Source organism: Ochotona princeps, chromosome 7, assembly GCF_030435755.1.
Source record: "Ochotona princeps isolate mOchPri1 chromosome 7, mOchPri1.hap1, whole genome shotgun sequence".
In the NCBI taxonomy this organism is placed as follows: domain Eukaryota; kingdom Metazoa; phylum Chordata; class Mammalia; order Lagomorpha; family Ochotonidae; genus Ochotona; species Ochotona princeps.
Window position 1 is genome coordinate 49076244 of NC_080838.1, and position 21639 is coordinate 49097882.

At 35.0% G+C, this 21639-nt stretch overlaps 1 protein-coding gene across 6 annotated transcripts in view; it reads right to left on the bottom strand.

The window, feature by feature from the left end:
• The window catches only part of RAP1GDS1 (Rap1 GTPase-GDP dissociation stimulator 1), a 153519-nt gene that overhangs the window by 26177 nt on the left and 105703 nt on the right, over nt 1–21639 (bottom strand). For all 6 annotated transcript variants that reach the window (XM_058667027.1, XM_058667028.1, XM_058667026.1 and 3 more), the window contains 2 exons: nt 9071–9199; nt 3158–3283 (listed from right to left, as the gene is read on the bottom strand). In XM_058667027.1, coding sequence (XP_058523010.1) covers nt 3158–3283; nt 9071–9199 — 255 coding nt within the window. The remainder of the gene's footprint in view (nt 1–3157; nt 3284–9070; nt 9200–21639) is intronic.

Sequence of the window (21639 nt, forward strand, 5' to 3'; positions counted from 1 at the left end):
TTTTCTCTGTTTTCCCCAGGGTTCAGGGGCCCAAATACATGGGTCATCCTCTGCTGTTTTCCCAGGTCCATTAGCAGAGCTGGCTCAGGAATCAAGCAGCCAGAACTGCAATTGCATGAGGATGCTGGCATTCCAAATGGCGGCTTAAACTGCAGTACAAGAATCAGTCCCTGTAGTATTTTTAAATTTGCAATTTGCATTTAAATTTTAATGATAAATACATTCAGCCTTCCTGAGTTACACCTACATAGCCACAAGTTTCTTCCCTGCAGCTATGTCATCTTCCTTCTATTGGATGAGTAACCTTGGCAATTGGCTATAGTGAAGCTAAATTGGTGGTAAAGTTTGTTGGTGTTTAATCAGACAATGTTTTATCCTTGTCTTCAATGGGTTTAGAATTCTAGACTGGTAACTACTTTCTTTTAGCAAAAATAAAGACGTTATTCCACTTTCACTTGGCTTTCATTATTGCTGTTGAGAAGCTTGCTTTCGGTGAAACATTTACTCAGTTGAAGGTATAATTTGGGTAATTTTAAGATCAGCATGATACATCTAGATGTAGATTTCCCTTTGCTTATCATATCTTGGAATCAATGAACTTCTTGAATACTTAATATGTTTTATTGATTTCTGATTCACCATAAATTTCTTCAGGGGCCTGGAGCCGTGGCCTAGTGGCTGAAGTCCTCGCCTTTAGCGCCAGGATCCCGTATGGGCGCCAGTTCTAATCCCGGCAGTTCCACTTCCCATCCAGCTCCCTGCTTGTGGACTGGGAAAGCACTCGAGGATGGCCCAAAGCTTTGGAACCCTGCACCTGTGATGGAGAACTGGAGGAAGTTCCTGGTTCCTGGCTTCAGATAGGTGCAGCACCAGCTGTTGCGGCCACTTAGGAAGTGAATCATTGGACGGAAGATCTTCCTCTCTGTCTCTCCTCCTCTCTGTATATCTGACTTTGCAAAAAAAAAAAAAAAATCTAAAAAAAATTTTTTCTTCAAATATTGCTTCTCTCCCCACCCCCCAATCTTTACTTTCCTTGTACTCTAAAAAAAATGCACAGGAATTTCTCACTTCATTCTGTGCCTCTTTTATCCTCTTCTTATAAACTAGCTTTGTTTAAAACATATGGGGGGAATCAGGAGTGACCCTGACATTCTCTTAACAGGAGGTCATATGCATGAGGTAGGGGGGGACCCCAGAGTGGAGCAGGGGGACAGGAGGAGGCTTGTATCCCAGCCCTGGAGACTCCAGGATCCTCACCAAGGACTCTCAGTACGGGCACCAAGGACTACATCCCCACTGCCAAGGAGACCACAGGGAATTGGAGTGCCTTCAGAGGCCAAGAACTCTGAGGTCATCCACCCCCATTTGGATCTACCACATGGGATGGAAGAAGCCCAAATCCTTCTTCGCAGGATCCAAGGACATCGGAACAACAGCCAAGAGCCCTGAGCGGTCCGCAGAAACAGAACAACAGTAAACTTCCTCCGGGACTAGGGAGGGGAGCTTCCTCTGGTCCTTGCTTAGTTCCAACTTTGGATTCCCATCCTCTCTTGCAATGACCACCAGTGTCGCTCCGGAACCCCCCCAAAACAAACACACAAACAAAATAGAATAGATAGAGAACAACAAGGAAAGCTTAGAATCAGACAGTGTGGATTCACACATACCTTACTAGGTAGGACACAAAGATTAGTTACTCCTCACTAAGGTATTGAAGATTTCTCTGCACACCCCTCCTAAAACTGTTCTGCACTTCAACTGTTGACGTATGCCTTGTTAGAGTTATAAACCAGCTTAGACTATCCTAAAATCTGCCAAATTCAGCAAAATTATGCTTCAACACTATAAACCGGTAAATACTGAAATGAAAATAGACACAAGACAGCTGAATAGTACTCTAGAGCCACTTAAAGGTGTATAGAAGCTGGTTGTATATATGCTATAATCGAAATGTCAATGAAGTAGTCTCATTAGGTGGTTAAGAACTTGCATTTTTTAACATATTGGTTACTCAATACCATGTCAATTAATTCCATAATGTTGTAAATTGTTGTTGATGTTATGTTGGGGCTTCTAATTGATCAGGATGATATTCTGCCAGCTCTACTTTCAGACCAGAGATGGTATCCCCAGGAAACTGTTGAATTTATCTGGACAACAAGATGCTGGACTCTGTGTTTGGTATATGCTTGCAATGAAAGAACCTTGACTGAATTTGAACTATAATACTTGCAACAAGGTGGAGGAATCCATCGTGGGGGGAGGGCACGGGGAGGGATTGGGGGAATCCCAGAGCCTATGAAACTGTGTCACATAATGCAATGCAATCAATAATAATAATAATAAAAGACAAAAAAAAAATAAACTAGCTTTGTTTGTCTTGAAGCTTCATTTTGGACTTCTTTCCAAGCTACTTTCCAGTCTATTTGTTTTCTAATTGAACTATATCTACTCTCCTGTTAAAACCTCCCCACTAAATTCTTAATTTTGGTTAGATTTTTGAAGTCATGGACTTTCGTTTGTTGATTTCTCAGATCTGCTGTGTGACTTTTATTAGATTCCAGTTTAATTCTTTGAACATAATGAGCATACCTGTTTTGAGACAATGCATAATAATTCCAGTATCTGGAAATTTTGTGCTGATGCTTTACTCTCTGTGCTGGTTCTTGCTTACTGTCTTTCTTCTCATGCAGTGTCTAGTTCTTTTGATTGCATAGTAAACATAATATTTGAAAATTAATTACAAGGAATGGCTTTACAATGACTCAGTAACTCATTAGGTAAATTCTTAATATTTTCTCAAGAGAGTAACAGTTGACAAATATCCTTACCATTGGCGGGCCTAGCACTCCCGTTTTTATCCCCTTTGCCTTACAAGGACACTGAAGTAGTGTTCAGCCTCTTAGCTGGCATTTATAGATTAGCACAAAAAAGGTGAAAGCTACAGATACATTTTTGGTAATACATTAAACTCAAAGTAACTTTCTAAGTAGCTTTGGTCAACATAGATATAGTTAAAGGGTACATAATGTAGACATCATATTTAACACATCATGAATAAAACACCAATAGGTTTTGAGTTAAATAATGATTAAGAAATATTATGAAAAAGCTAAAAAGTCTTCATGATCAAATATGAAAAGGTATATTTCCTTACCATTTTCTGCCAACGGAGCAAGAACTTCGAAAATCATTTCCCTTTTATCATGTTCTGTTTGTTTTTTGAAAAGTTTTACCAGCTCTTCAGCAATGTTTGTACTAGCAAACTGTTCTTTACTTGACTCTGCAAAATAAAAGAAAAATTTGGCAAATTAAACAAAATTAAACCCATAAACTGTTGTATTACTTTCAATACTTGGTCACTTTGTATCATTAGTGATTAAAAAAATAATCAAGCATTCTTCAAGTGTAGGAAACTTAATGCCTGGAAATGAAAAATGTCTAAGGTTTTAGAGAAAATATTTTGACCCAATTATATCTGAGACTATAAAAAATGTTTTCACTAGCATTACAGGTAACCATAGCAACAATAAAATTACTAAGTCATAAATGCATAGTTTCAAGGCCTTTAGATTACTCATAACAGACTTTATGAGCAGACTGGATGAATTAAGCGTGATTTATCATTTTATCTTTATACCACTAAAGTGGAATGTTTTTGCACTGGTCCCAACAAGTCTGCTATTGAAGTATAATCGTTCACATATACTTCAGATGTCGCTCCCTCTTGATTCTTCAGCATTTCCATCCACTCCTCACCATCAGTCAGTATTTAGGAATATTATTATTTCCCAATGTGAAACAATGTGAGAATTACACACATTCCTCTATTCAACTTCTTTTTAGCTACCATTCAATCTCGGTCACTTTTACCAAGTCTCTTGGTAGCAATGTCTATGTATATAGCCTGTACTTTCAACTCGCATTCTTAACCTACCTTCATTCTAGGTCTCTTCATTTTGTAGTCTCCTATGTTTGCTTCTCCTTTTCTACCAGACTTCTATGAATTCTTGTCCCTTGGGACCTACTAGTGCTTTGCCTTCTTATTTTCTTGATTCTTACACTAGGTAACCTAATTCTCTTCCACAGTGAAACGTATCTCTGTGTTGGTATTTTACAACCATGTAGTCTTCCTCTGGATTCAAAGCTATGTATTTAACTGCTTATCTGACACCTCTAAACTCAATATGTAAAACAATTTATCCGATATACCCTGAAATCCGTGCTTCCTCTGGACTTCTCTAACTCAGTGACTCTGTAAAAGGGCAGACATCAAGGAGTCATTGCTCATGTGTTCACTCCATATCAATAAATCACCAAGACCTACCAATCTCCCTCCAATTTACAACTAGAATCCACTCCATTTCTTTCCAAACTGTTTCTCAATTTATTTGGTTAAACCAGACATTCTGCTAATTTTTCTGGAAATTCAGAAAATTCCAACCAAATCCAATATACATGAGTTCTCTGTTTGGGAGCACAGTTGACATTCTAGAATATCTTTGATGGACCATTTCATCGTCCTCAATCAGGGACTCTAACTACTGTCCTCTCATTCGCCTTATTTGGGTGGATGCATACTGCAGAATTTTCCGGAGAAAGTTATAGTACACTGTGTACAGATAAGCATTTTAGAAACCTTAACTTTCTGAAAACATTCTTTCTATTCCTCTTGTTTACATTAGTCTCACCTTATCTCATTACTTTCTAATAGCAGTCACCATACTTAATAATTATTTGCCTATTTATTTGTAATTCTCCACTCTACTCCACCCAGAGAGCAGGGATAGTGTACCACAATATAATAGACAGGAACAGTGCATGATAAATAGGTATTCAAAATAAGTGGACTAAATGAGGAAGTAACAAGCATGTAAATGAAAGCAAGATTCAGATATTCTCTAATCTTCAGATAAATCTGTTACATATCAAATAGAAAACTGAGTGCTGCAAGCTTAACTTTGAGAAAGGACAAATACAGATGTTAATGCAGCTCAATGTGATTTTAATTTTCTTTGTATTTCACTGCTTACATCAGATATGCCAAAATCATGAAAATTTCCCTCAAGAATGTTAGATTCTTTGGTGCTGTGAAAAAGCAGAGGTGAGGTGCCCTTTCTAATAATCTACTAAATCTTCAGACATCACATTTTGTAAATGTCAGCACTCTACCCTAAAGGGAGGACAGTTTGATTTAAATAGAGATGATTTAACTCTAGAACATTTCTGGTTGTTCCTCTGCTTCCGAGAAGTCTATAAATGAAATGAATTTCATAAATGAAATTATAGGTGATGTAAACAGACAACATCACTTATCTACTTATGTGCTTTTATTCTTCTTTAAAATAACACTATTTGTCTTCTTTGCAAAATATATTCTCTTTACCCATTTATTATACTGAAGCCAAATTGCTGCTATGTAATTCGGGTCTTGTTTGCTGACAGAAGAAACAATGTACCTTTTTTATATACAATAATTAAAGAACAAAATCTGTACTTACCCTGTAGGTGGATAAAATGAAAGGCAGCATGAAGAATGCTTACAACATGATACCCACACTAAATGACACAAATTCTTAATAGATTTTTAGCAAGAACTTCACTTACTAAAGCTTTTTAAATCAAAATTACACAGTTTAAAGGGCTGGTTAGCATAACATTACCACATTTTAGTCCCCTTTTACCACTATTTCTTCTTCAGGGCCAAGGAAACAAACCTCTTTCAGCTTAATGGTTAATTTTCTATCTCTAATGTACTATTACTTAAATTTGTTAATTTTAGGTATTTCTGATCAACTTTCCAGAATGAAAAATGAAGCATGTTTTCGTGCAACCCCCACATTCCATCTTCCCAATCTAATTTAGTTATATATATGTATGTGTGTGCATGCGCGCACACACGTGTTCTGATAAAACATTTTCCTTGGTCATTTCTATGTCGTGCATCTGACAGTATTTGCCAGCTACTGGTAAGATACATTAAAAAGATGTTAACAGACTGGAAAGTAATCTTTAAGAGGTAGATGCCTGATAATTATGGCTATCTTGAAGATCATACATATTTTTTAAAAGGACTAGTTAATGGAAGTGAGTTTTCAATGAAGAGAGCAAAAGCACAAATTCCTTCCCAAGAAGTCACTGAACTTATCTGGACAATAAGATGCTGGACTCTATGCTTGGTATATGCTTGCAATGAAAGAATCTCAACTGAACTTGAACTGTGGCAATGCAGCAGGGTGGAGGAATCCACCATGGGGGTTGGTTTGGGGAGGGGTGGGGGGAATCCCAGCACCTATAAAACAGTGTCACATAATGCAATATAATCAACAAAAAAAAAAAATTTGGGAGGTAAACCAGTGGGTATTTATCATTCTGTTTCTCTGTCTTTCAAACTCAATGAAAATAAATGCATATTTTTGAAACTCGAAAAAAAAAATTCCTGCTATTTCTGGGATTTCAGTTTCTGGTAAATATTTCTTTTTCAAAAAATAAAATGTTTGAAAATCCAATGTGGAAGCATTCTTTCACTGTTCCACTTTCATTCCACATGACTCAATAAAAATACCAGCTTAGTGAGAAAGTACATGTTGATGTGATGCATACAGAAACTAAAAAATATCCATCTACTATAAAGTATGTATCAGAGCACTTAAAAATAGAATTAAAAGAACTAAATACTTAAATTTTTAAAAAGAGTTATCTATTTGCAAAGTAGAGTTACAGACAGGGAGACAAAGGGGAAGAGGGGGGAGTTTTCTATCCAATAGTTCACTCCAAGAGGGTTCTAATGGCCAGGAATGAGACAAGCTGAGGCCTTGAGCAGGGAGCTTCCTTCAGGTTTCCTATGTGGGTGCCAGAGACCCAAGCACTTGGGCCATCGTTGCTGTCCCAGCCCATCAATTGGGAGCTGGATCACAAGTGGAGCAGCTGAGACTTAAATCAGTGCCCATTCTCCTGCACCCACCCTGAAGCGTGCATCTCTATCAAACCTATTTCAACAAAATTGCAAATTGTTAACTGTCACAGATCTCAGGGTTGTTCAAGATAGAGAAGTACCATTTTCTGGATCTTTGAAACTCACAGATTTAATTTCTTGTGTTCATTTCAAAATATTCATGCAAAACATATTATGTAAAAGTTAGGCATTGAAACTATACATTGCTGCAAAACTATTTTGTACCTAAACAAGCTTTTCTTTATTTCATGAATTTTAAATTTATTTATTTGAAAGGCAGAGCAAGATACAGAGTAAAATTAAAGTTGAGAGAATTAGAGGAAGAAGCAATTTTTCATCTGCTACTTTATTCTCTGTCTGTAATAGCCAGCGCTGTTCCAGGTTGAACCAAGACCTTGAACTGTATTCTCCCACTTGGGTGGCAGGGACCAAGTATTTCCACCATCATCCATTAAAATGGACAGAAAATTGGATTGGAAGTGAAGGTAAACTTGCTTTGGGATGTAGGAGTCCCAACTACCAGCTTAATCTGTTATGACTCAACACCCACAATTCCCTGTATTTCCATGAACTATTAACTATTCTTTAAATGCAAATTTTATACTCAACAAACATTATGGAAAATTGTGATACACAGTTCAATTTTAACTGTTAATACTTAAAATATGAATAAGACAAATATTTTAATAAAATGATATAAACCAATCACAAAGAATAAAGTCAGAAGCGACAGTTAAAATCACCAGCAAAATAAAGCTGCTTCTTTGTGAAATTTCTCTTTTAAAAATAAATTTTGTATAACTACTCTAGTTCAAAGATGAACTATCAGAGTACCCTGAATATGGCGGGAATCAACAGTGTTCAGTTTCAGATGTGATTAGCAATAATAAGTGGTACAAGTTGTATTTCATACTATGGGCCACAATTCAGGAATGTTTGAAAAATAATGTCCTCAGGTGAACCACCTTATACTCTGGGTTTTGTTGAGGTAATTTTGGAAAAATGTTAAAATTTTGCATTTATAATACATTTTTAAACATTCCAAGATCTATATTAGCATTTACATACCAAATGATGTAGAGGAAGTCTAAATGTGTGGCCTACCTTCCCTATCACAAATTCCCTTCTATAAGCTGATCCTAAATTCATGTCGCCAAATAAACCACAAGGTTGGATTTGCAGTAATAATTAGGGCTTGCCTACTTCATGGGACAGTTGTAAAGGGGAGTTTTCAATACATATCCAGTACTACCTTATTGGAAAATGCAAGACTTCTGTAGCTAAATTCTCTCAAGGTTCAGCCACTTCCATGCACATGGCATTTTCTTTATTCATTTTATCCCTAGTTTTTCTCTGTGATTGGCTCATCCTTCCCCTGCAAGTTCCGTGACCTTATGAGGGTGCAATTTTGTGTCCCAGCTGCTCCATTTCCCATCCAGCTTCCTGCTTGTGGCCTTGAGAAAGCAGCAAGAGGATGGCTCAAAATTTTGGGACCCTGTACCCACATGAGAGACCTGAAGGAGGCTCCTGGCTTCGAATTGGCTCAGCTCTGGCCATTGTGTCCATTGGGGAGTGAACCAGTGGATGGAGACCTCTGTCTCTTGTCCTCTCTCCCTGAAATGCTTCCTTTCAAATAAAAATATATCTTTAAAAAGAAACTATGTTTTACATGCTATAAATATATTCTCCTGAAAAAGTTTTGTTATTTGGGGGGATTTTATAAAGGAAAGAATCTTCATTGGCTAGATTTCTTTCTACTCAAAAAATTTATACAATGTAACTATAATGAAATTTCAAGGCCATTTATAATGTAAGAATATTAAAATCAATACTAAAGTTAGCTATCTTTAGTATTAATAGTCAACTATTAAATAATATATGATATAAATATTATGCCTTAATATAGAAATTAATTAGGAAGCAATGTAGTAAATTCTAAATAATATGATCATAAGATATAACCATATTTACTGTTTCTTAACACTGAAGAAAACACCTGGAATGCCTAAAAATTTAGACAACCAAAAATGAATTCCGAGGTTTTTGACATTTAAAGGAAAACCTGAAAGTATCTTAATGAATTAAGTCAGCTTATGGTTTATGTCTATCACTTACCAAGTTCTGCTAAATTTCCAAATGCAACAAGACACATCTCTGTAAGAGCTGCATTTTGGCAATGGATGCCCAGTAATTTCACTAAGGTAGGAATCACACCCATATTGATAAGCTGAGCTTGAAGAGAATCTGTTAAGGAAAATAAAACAAAAAATAAAACAAAAGGTGTTCAAGTTGAAATGAATATTAGCAAGAAAAGTCTTTAAATCTCTATTACAAGCTCAGTGCTACTTAAACTACAGCAAAGAAAAAGTGATGCCCATTCACGTGATTTTCTGGAACACTTAGAGTGCTTTGGAAGAGCTGAGTTCTGAACCTTTAATTGAAAGATTTGTAAAAATGAAATTGGACTCAGAAAATACATCCAAACATGGTTTTTGTTTTTCTTTTCCTGAAGGTCAGAGTTTGAAGCTATATAAATAACATTACCACTGACTTATAACATAGATTATATAATATATACATGACAGGAAATGAGAGAATATGAAAAGCTCAGAAAAAGGTATAATAAAGATCAACAAAGGAGATTAACTCAGAGATCTCTAAAAAGTTTCTTCACAGTAAACATTAAGATTCACTCTAGGAAGGAATGCAGTTTTAACAAGGAAAACAGGGTTAACTAAAGTACTTTCTTTCCAAAAAAAAAAAAAGTGCGCTCAAGAGGTAATGGGTGAGGTCAACATAATCACATACCACGGTTTGACTTCATTTTCTAAGCAACTAAGTGGCTTTATAGAAGGCAGGAAACTTGCTTTGGATTTCTACAATGGTTCCACAGCAACTACAATACCGGCAGCAAGGCTGAAGGTGAAGTGAAAACTTAACGCACTGCCTCTGGCAGCAAGCTGGGACACATACATTCACATTTATGAGCAGTGCTACACGGTCACTAATGATTCAGTAGGACAGAGGAGTGTTTTACGTTCTGTGTCTCCTTAAAACTATCTGGTATTTTCAAGTGAATACTTTTCTCCAAATACTTTGATGTTAGTTATTTGGTATGCAAAGTTAAGAACTCTGTTTTTGACCTCATAATACAAATCCCTGGACAGGGTTGGTCTGGAGAGTTTTTAAACTGTAGATAAGGAACTGGGTGGATTATGAGATGTGACTTGTTTGGTGGTCTTTGTTAATTCCTGCTTTTAGAGTAAGGTAGGAGAAAGCCAACAAAGGCTTATTGCTCCAGGAAACTGATGAGTGAGTGGGTTTTTAGGGATAATCATCTGGTTTGCTTGGGCAGGGGGAAGGTCTATGCATTAAAAAAGGCCATATTATCAAAACAACAGCAAAGAAACCTGACATAAGAGGGAAGGTTAGACTGCAAATAGTCTAAAACAACTTCAAATCAGCAATGGAAATATGAAATTTATTCAAAGAGGAAATACAAATACATGAGTGTAGTGTATTTAACCAAATGATTTGCTTTTACACCTTTCTTAGTACATATTTTTTCTGAATACAGAATTCAGCAGTAATGAACAAAGTTCAACATATATTTTAAGAGGCAAAATACTTAAATAGTTTGAAACCTGTATGTTATTATGGCAGAGTACTTGCATTATGCTTACAGTACTGATAAAGACCATGCACTGAGGAGTTTCTAAGTTGGAAATCACATCACTTACCAGGAAACACAGTGTGTAAGTCACCTCTGCATATCCTCGTTCTTTAAGAATTGGTTTAATTATTTATTTTGACTATCTTGTCAAATACTGCAGAGCTGCACAATCATTAAGTCTCAGGTATGTAAGCGTGGGCACTAGCGCATGCATTGAGTGTGAGTCAAATTCCACTATATGTCTGCATACTTGTAAGCATCACACACCCCCTCAGTACTGTTGGTAGAACTACAAGAATCCAACAGCACAGGGATATCAGGAGTAACACACTTGATCATGGAGAGGATTCCACATGGGAATGCCACTTAGAAGATGCGACGTTCTTCACATTCTTCTAATTTGGCATCCTTGGCGCCGATTTGGACCTCTTTTACAATGCTGTAAATTTTGGTTCCAAGGAAAAGAGGGCCAAAAATTTAAGAAATGTTGCAGAGCTTAATAAAAGTATTTGTAATATTTGAAATTGTGGCAGATCAGGAAAAGTTGCATAGCCAAATAGTGCATTATGTGAACTGCCATAATTCATGAAAATCACATTGCTTCGTGGAAATGTTTTGAAACAACACAAGAACCCAGTTAATCACTCACATGTAACAACACATATATCACACACAAGAAGAGAGATTTAGTCATTCAACTAGACAGACTTATTTTGGACCATTTGGCTTCGTTTCTTTACATCCATTATTTCTATGATGCTAACTAACGCAAAAATCAAAGTGAACTAATTACAAAATATGTCCATACTGCAGGCAAGTCACTCTCCTCAGCGAGTGAAGGCCCAAGAAACATGTGATTTTTCCTATTAAACAGGTTGTTAAACAACTTCATTTTATGATGCAAACACCCTAGATATGGTTCTCAAATTGGGGTCCCTGAAATCCTTTCAGAGGATCACAAAGTCAAAATTCTTTTGATAAAAACGTCAAGGTTTCACTTTTTTACACCGACACTGCAAAAATAAAGCTCCTGCCACTTAAGCATTAACCTCAAAATGGCATTGAACTGTATTAGTAGCCACTGCATTGAAGATCATATAATCCAGGTAAAATGTGAATTTTCAATGTTTTCTGTTTTTTTAATTTTGACGAAAATGTTATTTATGTTAATGATTGGTTTATTTTAAATCCATTTTTCCATTTAAATTTTCCAATACAGAAAATATCAATAAATGTAACTGATTTGCATAAAAATGTCTAAGATCTAATTTCTTGATGTCTAAAAGAGTCTGAAGATCATAAGTATAGGCTCCAATGTCAAAAGATTACCTAATTTTCATTACAGATGAGGGGTAGGAGAATGAAGAAAACATGAAAAGACCAAACAAAAGGAAGTGAAAATTGAAATAATGAAGGAATCCTAGATTTTGGTACTCAGATATTTTCAGAGACATGACCTTAAACTAAGTATCTGGACATATCTTCCTCATTTATGGGTGGGGATGGGGTCAGGAGTGCACTGAGGACTATGGATTCTGTCTGTGTGGCTTAAACTCATATACAGTAAATGATATCAGGAATGACTTTAAAGTGAAATACTAACAAGATTAGATCAAGAATAATTCACATTTTCTAAATAAAATATATAAGGAAGTTACTGGAACAACTCTTGACTGCTTTCTGCAAAAAGCTGACTTTTGTATCTCTCATGGAGTACCACAAGCCTCAGGGCAAAGTTCATCAGGATTCCACAAAAAGCAACTCATAAAAATGCAACCCAGGCCATACACAGCAGACAGGTGTGGAAGACAGTCTCTAGACAGCACAACATCATAAATGTCACAAACGTCTGAAGATGTTCTGATAATTGTTCCTGACACACATCACAGACCAAAATACAAAATTTACAAAATTATGTAATACCCAGATGACACAGGCCCTACAAGATCTATGGGAGGAAGAGGAAGAAAGAAACTGAGGGGGTGCAAAACAGATGCATATACAAAGAGATATAAGGCAATCAACGCATGCGCTGGTGTGAACACTTACCTACCTACATTTGAATTTCAATGGTTCCAAGTTCTTCAGGTCACACTCATGGGAACTCCAAAGAATGGAGATCTGGAGAGAAGATCTCAAGTTGAGGAACCTTTTCCTCCTGAGTTTTAAATTTAATGTTTAAAACATTGGTATAGACTAGATTATAGGTCCAGAAAAGTATCTTCAGATTCTTAGTAACTCAACTGGAAGTATGTTGACTCATCACTAAAAGTAAGTTTTTAAAGATTATAACATGTTTATCTTATTCCTAGAGCCTTTACAGATATAAGATTACTAAATTTACTGGTTACTAAGACTAAGGATGAAGTTGTGTCAAAATAAGATACAATTCAACACATAGTTTCTATATTAGGCTGTATATATAACATATATATCATTCATAATATTAAGGTACAATATCACTATTATAGATTGTATTGAAAATCTCATCTACAGCCAAATGGATTAAAACTTGGTAAAAAGTTAGAAATTGGTTAAAAACCATTTGGGCATAACAAAGACATAATAGAGACTTAATGAGAACATGTTTTCAAAAATGGAAAGGATATGAAAGTTAAAAGAAATGATATAAAGTGAAGCAGGGCTTTGCAGTTTATGTAGGTTTTAGTTCTATTGTAACAGTGAAAAGGAAAGTGACTTAAACACTAAGAGTATGATTAGTAAAAGCTCCATAAACGGCAATATACAGCAGAAAGGTATTTCTTTAACTTTCTTTTGTATCACTTTGTTGATCAGTAGAGAGCTTTATTCTAAACCTGGTGTCGAGGATGAAAATCTAGGTTATTTACTTTTGTTTCTAACTGCATGTCATGATTTAAAAAGCCTTCTTTTACAAAACATGCAGATGTATTTTCACCCAGTTCATGCACCCACTCTTCCATGCACCAAGTTACAGACATTTTAGTGACACATGAAAGTTTCCAAATAGGGAAAACCAAGTGAAATGAAATTAGTGGTATTCAGAATACTAGTGTCTTAGAGCAATTTATATATTTATTGTTATGTGAAAGTTATCAGTAAGAAACTTAATTCAGAGCATGGTGTCTAATCTAATGGCTAAGATAGCTGTTATGATACAGGCAAACCATGTTAGGAATATTTGGGTTCAATACCCGGAGATTCAGCTTCCGGTTGGCTCAGATGTCTAAGAGGCAGGCGGAATGGTTCTAGTAATTGGGTCTGTGACACACGTTAAGAGTCCCAGTTCAAGTTCCCAGTTCCCAACTTTAGCCCTGGGTCTGTCATTTTGTTGTCTGGGGACATCTGTAGCATGAACCAAAGCACAGGATGTCTGTGTCTTTATGCTTCTAAAATAAATTTATTAAAAAAATTTATGAATAAAACTAGAAATTTCTGTGTTCCCAAAAAAATCTCAATGTAACAACATTTCTCTGTCATGAAAGTTCAAAAAATCAACAACAAAACTGTATAAGGGCAAAAATCAGAACAGGAAAAGTACTTTACTAGTCTTAAGCGGCTCTTACATTTATGGGTCTGAATTCAGTGGTATCTAAAATGATCACGCCCTAATCTGGTAATACTTTCCACATTCCAGGATGAACTGTTTATTACACAACAACACTTGCTTTAGTCAATATTGCTACAAAGGAAATTTCTGTAAACGTGCTCTCTAATTAGAAAAACAAACAACTCCAATGACTTCATCTTACAAAGAATCTGGGTCTCTGCAGTGAAAATTGGTAAATCTTTTTCTTTTTCCTCTCTTTTTCAGTTAACTGCCTGCTGTTGTTTAAGTACATCTCAGTAACAGAAGCCAATAGTCTCTGCGCTCAAACAGCACTGCTGAGGTTAAGTCAGACCTATCGTAAGCACTGAGTTTTCACTTGAATTCTTGCATAGCAAATTAAGCTAAATGCCAGGCTAATTTATATTGCAAAATACAAAAAGACCTGTTGAAAATACAAAAAATTGTTTTACAAAAGGATATACTGATTTAAAGAAACTTTACTAATTATCCTAAAACGTGATTTAGTTTTACATTTTTAGATAGAAGTTATTTGAAATGCAAAAACTGTCTTAAAATGATACATAGACATGTGCAAGATTTTTCTATTTCCAGCCAACACTCTCGCTTTTCAAACAGTATTTAAAGAACATAGGCAGTTGAGTATTATATTTTACTTGTGAAAATAGGATTACTAATTTTTATAAAAGTAATTTATAAATGATACCTTTTTCAATTCTTTTCTGAATAGACTTTGGAAGTGGCATAAATCAGAGATGGCTTGATATTTGGTTATTATTCACCTGAGACATCAGCCTAAGCTCAGTGCTAACTTCAAGGTCTTTTCTGGACCCTAAAAATTTATCCAGAATCAATGCACATGATGGCTGATACCATCACTTCAGCTATTATAACAACATCAACAATAAAGTAAAACATGGGGGGGGTTGACGAAAAAGGGGGATTGTGATGCAGTGGGTTATACCACCATTTGTTACTCTGCACATCCTTATGGCTTCCTGCTAATATCCCTGTGAGGCACCGGCAAATAAGTGGCCCAAATAATTGGGTACCTGCCATGCAAGTGGGAAACCCAAATTGAGTTTCAATATCTTGGCCTCAGCTTCACCTAGCTCACATTGTTGCAGGCAGTTGAGTAGTATACCTGTGTGTATGTATCTATCAAATTAAGAAATAATCTTTAAACTAACAATGGTATAAACTATACAAACAAAAAATCAAATAAAAGCAGAATCATTGAAAATGTATCATCTGTTCTCTAGATTTTACACCATAAAGTATACATTGGGAAAAGTTTTTAAGTTATTTAATTTCATTCAAATCATAAGTCTATCAATTAAAAAGGACCATGGGGGAATTCTTGACATTTTGTGAGGATAAGTCAAAATCAGAAAGCCAGTTTTCCAGTTTTCACAATCAAAGAAACCTTGAAAATAATACTAAGTAACATCTATGTTTAGGCAGTTTCAACACAGGCATTTCTAAAAAAATAAAAAGAAAACCATGTTTCAGAATGAGCCCCAAATGTATTTTGCTCCTCCACTACCCATAGTCCAAAGGGAGCATCTATGTAGTAGTACCATGCCAAACTTGCTAGTATGATTACAGAGGCAATCTTGAAAGTAACAATATTAAAATTCACTCATGTAAAAATTTAATGCCATACTGCAAATATTAAGCCACCAAAAGTTATTGACAAAAATATATAGACCATTTCATTTTTCTGAGGTAAAACTTCATTCTTTCGTGGACAAAGCTAAGTGCTATTTGTTCATGTGGAATGAGATTATGTATTTGATACACCTCTACTATAAACCATGTTCTCAGCCTACTCATTAAATCACAGCAGGCAGTTAACAGACAGGGAGAAGGAGAGGAAAAAGCCCAACACACACCAGCTCTCACTGCAGAAAACCAGATTCTTTGTAAGATGAAGTCATTAGAGTTGTTTTTCTAATTGAAGTAATTGTCTAGGAGCATTTATGGCTGCTACCACACTCTAAGGGTTAACAGAGTTAGCAAGAGATACCAAATAAACTGCTCCTTCACTGAAACAATTTCTCTTTAATGGCATTTGCAGGAAAACTTTAAGAATGCAACCTGCTTCAGAAAACTGAAAATTCTGCTGATAAAAATTTTAAGATATTTTCAAGAGAATAATGATAAAGCAAATAAATAGTTGTTGGAACAGCAAATAAATACAGACACCCTGGAGCTGGCACTGTGCCATATCAAGTTAAGCTGCTGCCAGTAACACTGGCATCCAATGTGAGTGCCAGTTCAAGTTCCAGCTGCCCCATCTCTGATTCAGCTCACTGTGAATGCACCTGGGGAAGCAGTGCAAGATGGCATAAGCACTGGAGGCTCTGCCACCCAAGGGCGAGGCCTAGATGCAGTCCCAGGACTGTGGTAAGCCATTGCTGGCCCTTTGGGGAGTGAATCAGTGGGTGGAAGATCTCTCTTCTTCTCTTCCTCCCTCTCTGTATCTGTATCAACTTCTCATTTTCTACAATGAAGATCTTTAAAGCACTAAATTTGACAAACTAGGCTTCAAGTGATATAAACTTAACAGAATGTCTTTCATATCTTTATAAACAAAGTGAACACAGGTATATTTAAAATAGCATACTGGAAAATTATCTTTAGGTAGGAAAAAAAAGACAATTCTTGCTAAAACACAATTTTATACATTTTCTTTTCTTTGTTTACCCAAAACAATTTCACTCTTTTGGGAAATACATGGAATTACTGATTGGCTTGTACACATAGTAATTAAGCTTTGGAAACAGTTTGTCACTCATTTAAAACAAAAATCTTTCCAAAGGTCCAATCTAGGAGATGTTCTTTCTCACCTGTAATAAGCATCAAAACAGGTAAATGTGCACTTAGGTCAAGCAGCATTTTATTTTTAATCAGGATCATTCCTTCATTCATGTCTACTCTTCTATTTTTTTAGGATGAAGACAAACTAAAGCAAACTACTGGCTGTGTTCACTACGAAAATGAATAGCATGATTAAAACTGTGAAATTGTTGCAAAACGGATGCAACTAGAAACTGTAACACTTGATACAATAAACCGGTTCCAAAGAAGACAAACATCACATTTTCCCTGACTGTGATCTTCAGAGTACAAAAACTGTCATGTATATGAGCAAAATTGTGATTATTGTTTACTGCTCCAGTCTACACTTTGAGGAACAGTGGCTTTTCTATTCACTTTTCATTGAATTTATTTAGTGAGGAGTTAAGCTTGTTATATACATATAAAAAAATGAAAGCATGTCAGTGTAAATATTAAAAGACAAGAAATAAGAGAAGGGAAGAATGGGAGTGCGGGTGGGAACGAGGATAGGGTAAGATAATAATCACTCTGCTCTTAAACCTGAACATACGAAATCTGTTCATCTTCTGAAACTAAAAACCTCTCCCTTTATTCTCCCCTTACCCCAGATATAGAAAAAAAAAATAGTGTGGAAACAATGGTCTTACTTTCCTGTAGCCCTTGTCCCTTGGCACCCTAATCAACTATGTCAAGATTATCAAAATGAAATAATTAAAAAATAAAAAATTACTTTAAAAAGAGTAAATCTCCCACCCACCCACATTCAAAAAAAGAAATTGTGTCTACAGGTTGAAATGAAAGTACTGGCTAAAATTCAGTGATCTTCAAATAAGAGATCAGAAAATACTTTATAGTACTGGGTTCAATATAAAAATCAAGTGTTATGTTTTTGCAACACATCCCATGAGTTGCATTTCCTAAATAACACAGACATGTTCATTTCAACCATGGTTTAGTTATAACTATACACAGCAAAAAATATGAAAACTACCATGAATGTATTTAAGATACAAGGGACCACACAGCTCTCCCACCCCAGACAATAGTCTTTCGATAACAGGGAGTTAAAGTAAAATCAGCTCTATTTATAGAAGCCATAGGAGCACATACACAAATATAGATCAGAAGTCACAGACTGTACATATTAATTTTAGAAGGAACTACTTTTTTACTGATAGCAAGTTTATTCCTTCTACTTTTTCTCTCAGTATGCATTACATACAAAGCAAGTAACTTCAGTTATTAGAGCTACAACAGAGATCGCCCTCCATTTTGAGACTCCAGCACAATCGCATAAAGCGAAAAATAAAACTAACTACAGAATTAGAGAATTCTTGATTGGGCGTACTTCTATATAGCAATGGTGACCACCTGAGATTCCTCAATAAGGTGTTCCTCTGGTGTGCAGTGAACTGCTTTAGTATTACTAGTTGGTATCTATTCAAACTAGCAACTAACCTTTATATGTATGCAGGCAGACTTATCAACACTACAGTTCACCTTTGGGACAGTTTTAAATGTAGATCTGGCACTTGTTGTTATCACGATTTTTCCAGTGTCTCTCTCTGCTCACTGCTATGTACGTGGATAGGGACTATAGACTAATATATGAAGTAATATGTAAGGCTTCTACCTTAGGTAGTGAAGTAAATTAATTCCCAACCATACTTCTCTTCCAAGCATTGATTTTGCTAATTAATTTAGACTTACTACATATATCTCAAGAGAAGTCAATAAATACTTTCAAAACTATTATGTGCTAAAATAATACTGACTGTGACCTAACAGAAACTTGCCTAAAATTTTTGACTTTACAATGATGCTAAAGTGACTTGAACTTACTAGAAGAAACCATACTTAAAATTTTGATCTTTTTCCACGCTGGCAATATGTGGCACAAAACTCCTATGATGCTATGTAACGTCAGTGAGTTGTAATCCAGAGTTGTCACTTCATTACAGGGCAAGCAACTAGCACATGACAGTGAACTGTAATGTTTGGTAGATTAAATCAAATGCATTTGGGAATCGTGAGATTAAAAGTTATGATGGGGTTTTCAGGATCTAACCACATTTTCAAGTCTAGGAGCATCTTCACTTGAGAATACAACTGAAGAAAATGTTTAGTCTTTAAGGCAATGTTTCAGACTGAACAGCCAAAGTCAAAAAGAGCATTTAAGAAACTGACTAGATTCGTAAAGGGTCTTCACAGATTTCATGGAAAATGCACATTAAAAAATGCACAGATTTAAATGTTTATGCCAGAATAAACTTATTTTATGTCTTGATTCCACCTTTTTCATAAAATTATGAAGTATTCTTGTAGAAATATCTATACTTAAAAGTCTGAATTCTTTGCTGAAACACATTTTCTAGTTTTAATCAAAAGAAAAAAATCAGCAAATTCAGCATATTCCCTCAAACTGAATGCCAAGTTGTTAACATGCTTTTTTATAGTCACAACGGTCAAATATATTACAACGTGTTTTTTGCTGCATGACACAGGAATCCTTTTCCAGAATGGACAAATATGAGATGGTTATTTTTTTTATTTCTGCCTTCTTTTAAAATGTCATTTACATGCTATTATTGACATAACTTCTCTGGCTAAGCATTGTAATTTTTATTCAGATATTCCACACTTTTCTGAATATACAAATTTTAATTGCCTCATAAGCACAGAAACCAGAGTATATTAATATTTTTACAAACAAGTGTAATTTTCAGCTTATATAATTCAGTTTATAAATATATGCATATATGTGTGTTATGTGTGTATACAGCTTTATCAAATAGTAAGAAAACACCTTTATTGAGTAAGTATGTTTGGACAGAAAGTATTCAAATTGAGATGTAAGTCTCAATCTAGTGAAAAAATGGTCTTTGGGGAAACAATGTTGACATAATTTTGTGTTTCTTATGTTTTTTTTCCTTATCAACATATTTAAGATTTTTTTTATCATGTACAACTAAACAATAAATCCCTAATTATTGGTAATATTTGATTATTAACTCCAAAGTTCCCAGCTGGAGTAGAATTGCCTCAATTTTATGGTCTACTCACAAATTAATAGATGCTTATCATTTAAATTCAATATAAACACATATAAAAATAAATTATGCATATTAGTGCTAACAAAAAAAGTACTTCCTGAGTTTTGAAAAGCTCTAAATTTTTGTCTCAGGAACACATGTAGGTGGACAGAATCAATACTAAGTAATCTAAAGTTAGTTTAAAAAAAATCTAACATTTAAATCATTTAACACATTCTAAAGAAAAGAATAAAGATTCTAAAGAGAACTAAAAGACCGAAGTTAAAGATCATAAAGAAGAAAAAACAATCACTTCACAAACTTTGATGCTTATGATAACATAAGAGGAAAACAGCAAAAGGGATGACGATAGTTTGGCATTTGTTCCTTCAAATTATTAAAGAATTTTTGTATTTTAAGTATCAAGTTTAAAAGCTACATTCAAGTAACAGTTTTTGGAATAATAGAACAAAACCCTTTATCCAAATATATTTGGGAAAAAAACTTAATAGTCTCTAAATTATGTAGGCTGTTTCCTAGCAATACCTGAGCACTAGGAAAAGGCATACTGTTAAGAAAGAAACAGGCATTCAGCCTATGCACTCTGTATGTTGTTAATCATTATTTTCTCTACAATTCTAGGCTGTTAAATAGCTTCTATTACTGTCTGCTTTGGATTAGAATTAGCAATGCTTTCTTGAGCATCATTCGATAAACTTTGAGTTCTAAACACAGCTTCTTCAAATAACAGGAGTAATTTCATTAAATCCAGAATTGTTTTAATAACTTCATGACTAATTCCTTTCATTTGGCTTTCTGAAACACTCTCCTATTTAACACTTACCTACTTTCCCAGATGCTTAAACCCAAATAAAGTTAGAGAGAGTGCAAGTAACATGGACAAGTGAATCAATTATTTCTTAATGCAACGTGGAAGCTTAAGATCAATTTCAATTATTTAGGAAATTACTCTGTTTTGCAGATTACCCAGACTATCCTTTTTGCTCTCCTGTTCATAATCAGGACAGTATCTATTCAAAACTAATTCTACCAAGGGGTGGGAGATACAGAAGAAAATGATCACAAAAAGACTACAGCTTGTTACTAGCTCAAATTTAATAAGTTAGCCATCTGATTAACAAAAACTATATATTATATTTACATATATACCTATATAATATATAGGTATATATGTAATTATATGTAATTATATTACCTATAATATATACCTATAGGTAATATAATTATAGGTAATTTTAATTGTGAGGCTCATCCATCAGCCAGGATGGGACCTGAACACACTTCCTGTTAATAGTGATAAAGAAGCAAATATAATCCAACATTGACAAATCAGATGTCATTATGAAAAGAAACATTTTTACCACCTCCCTTTTCCCTCAAATAAAAAGATTAGATAGAATTTGGCCAAGCTGACATTTAAACACAACTGCCTAGAAAGGAGTAGAAGCTCTCCCCTTTCTATAGGACATGGGGAGTTGTCAAACTCAAGAACCCATCATTCTTCTAACACCAAGGACCAAAGATGGGCTTGTCAAGGCTTACCTTTTAAAAAAAATACTAAGAATTA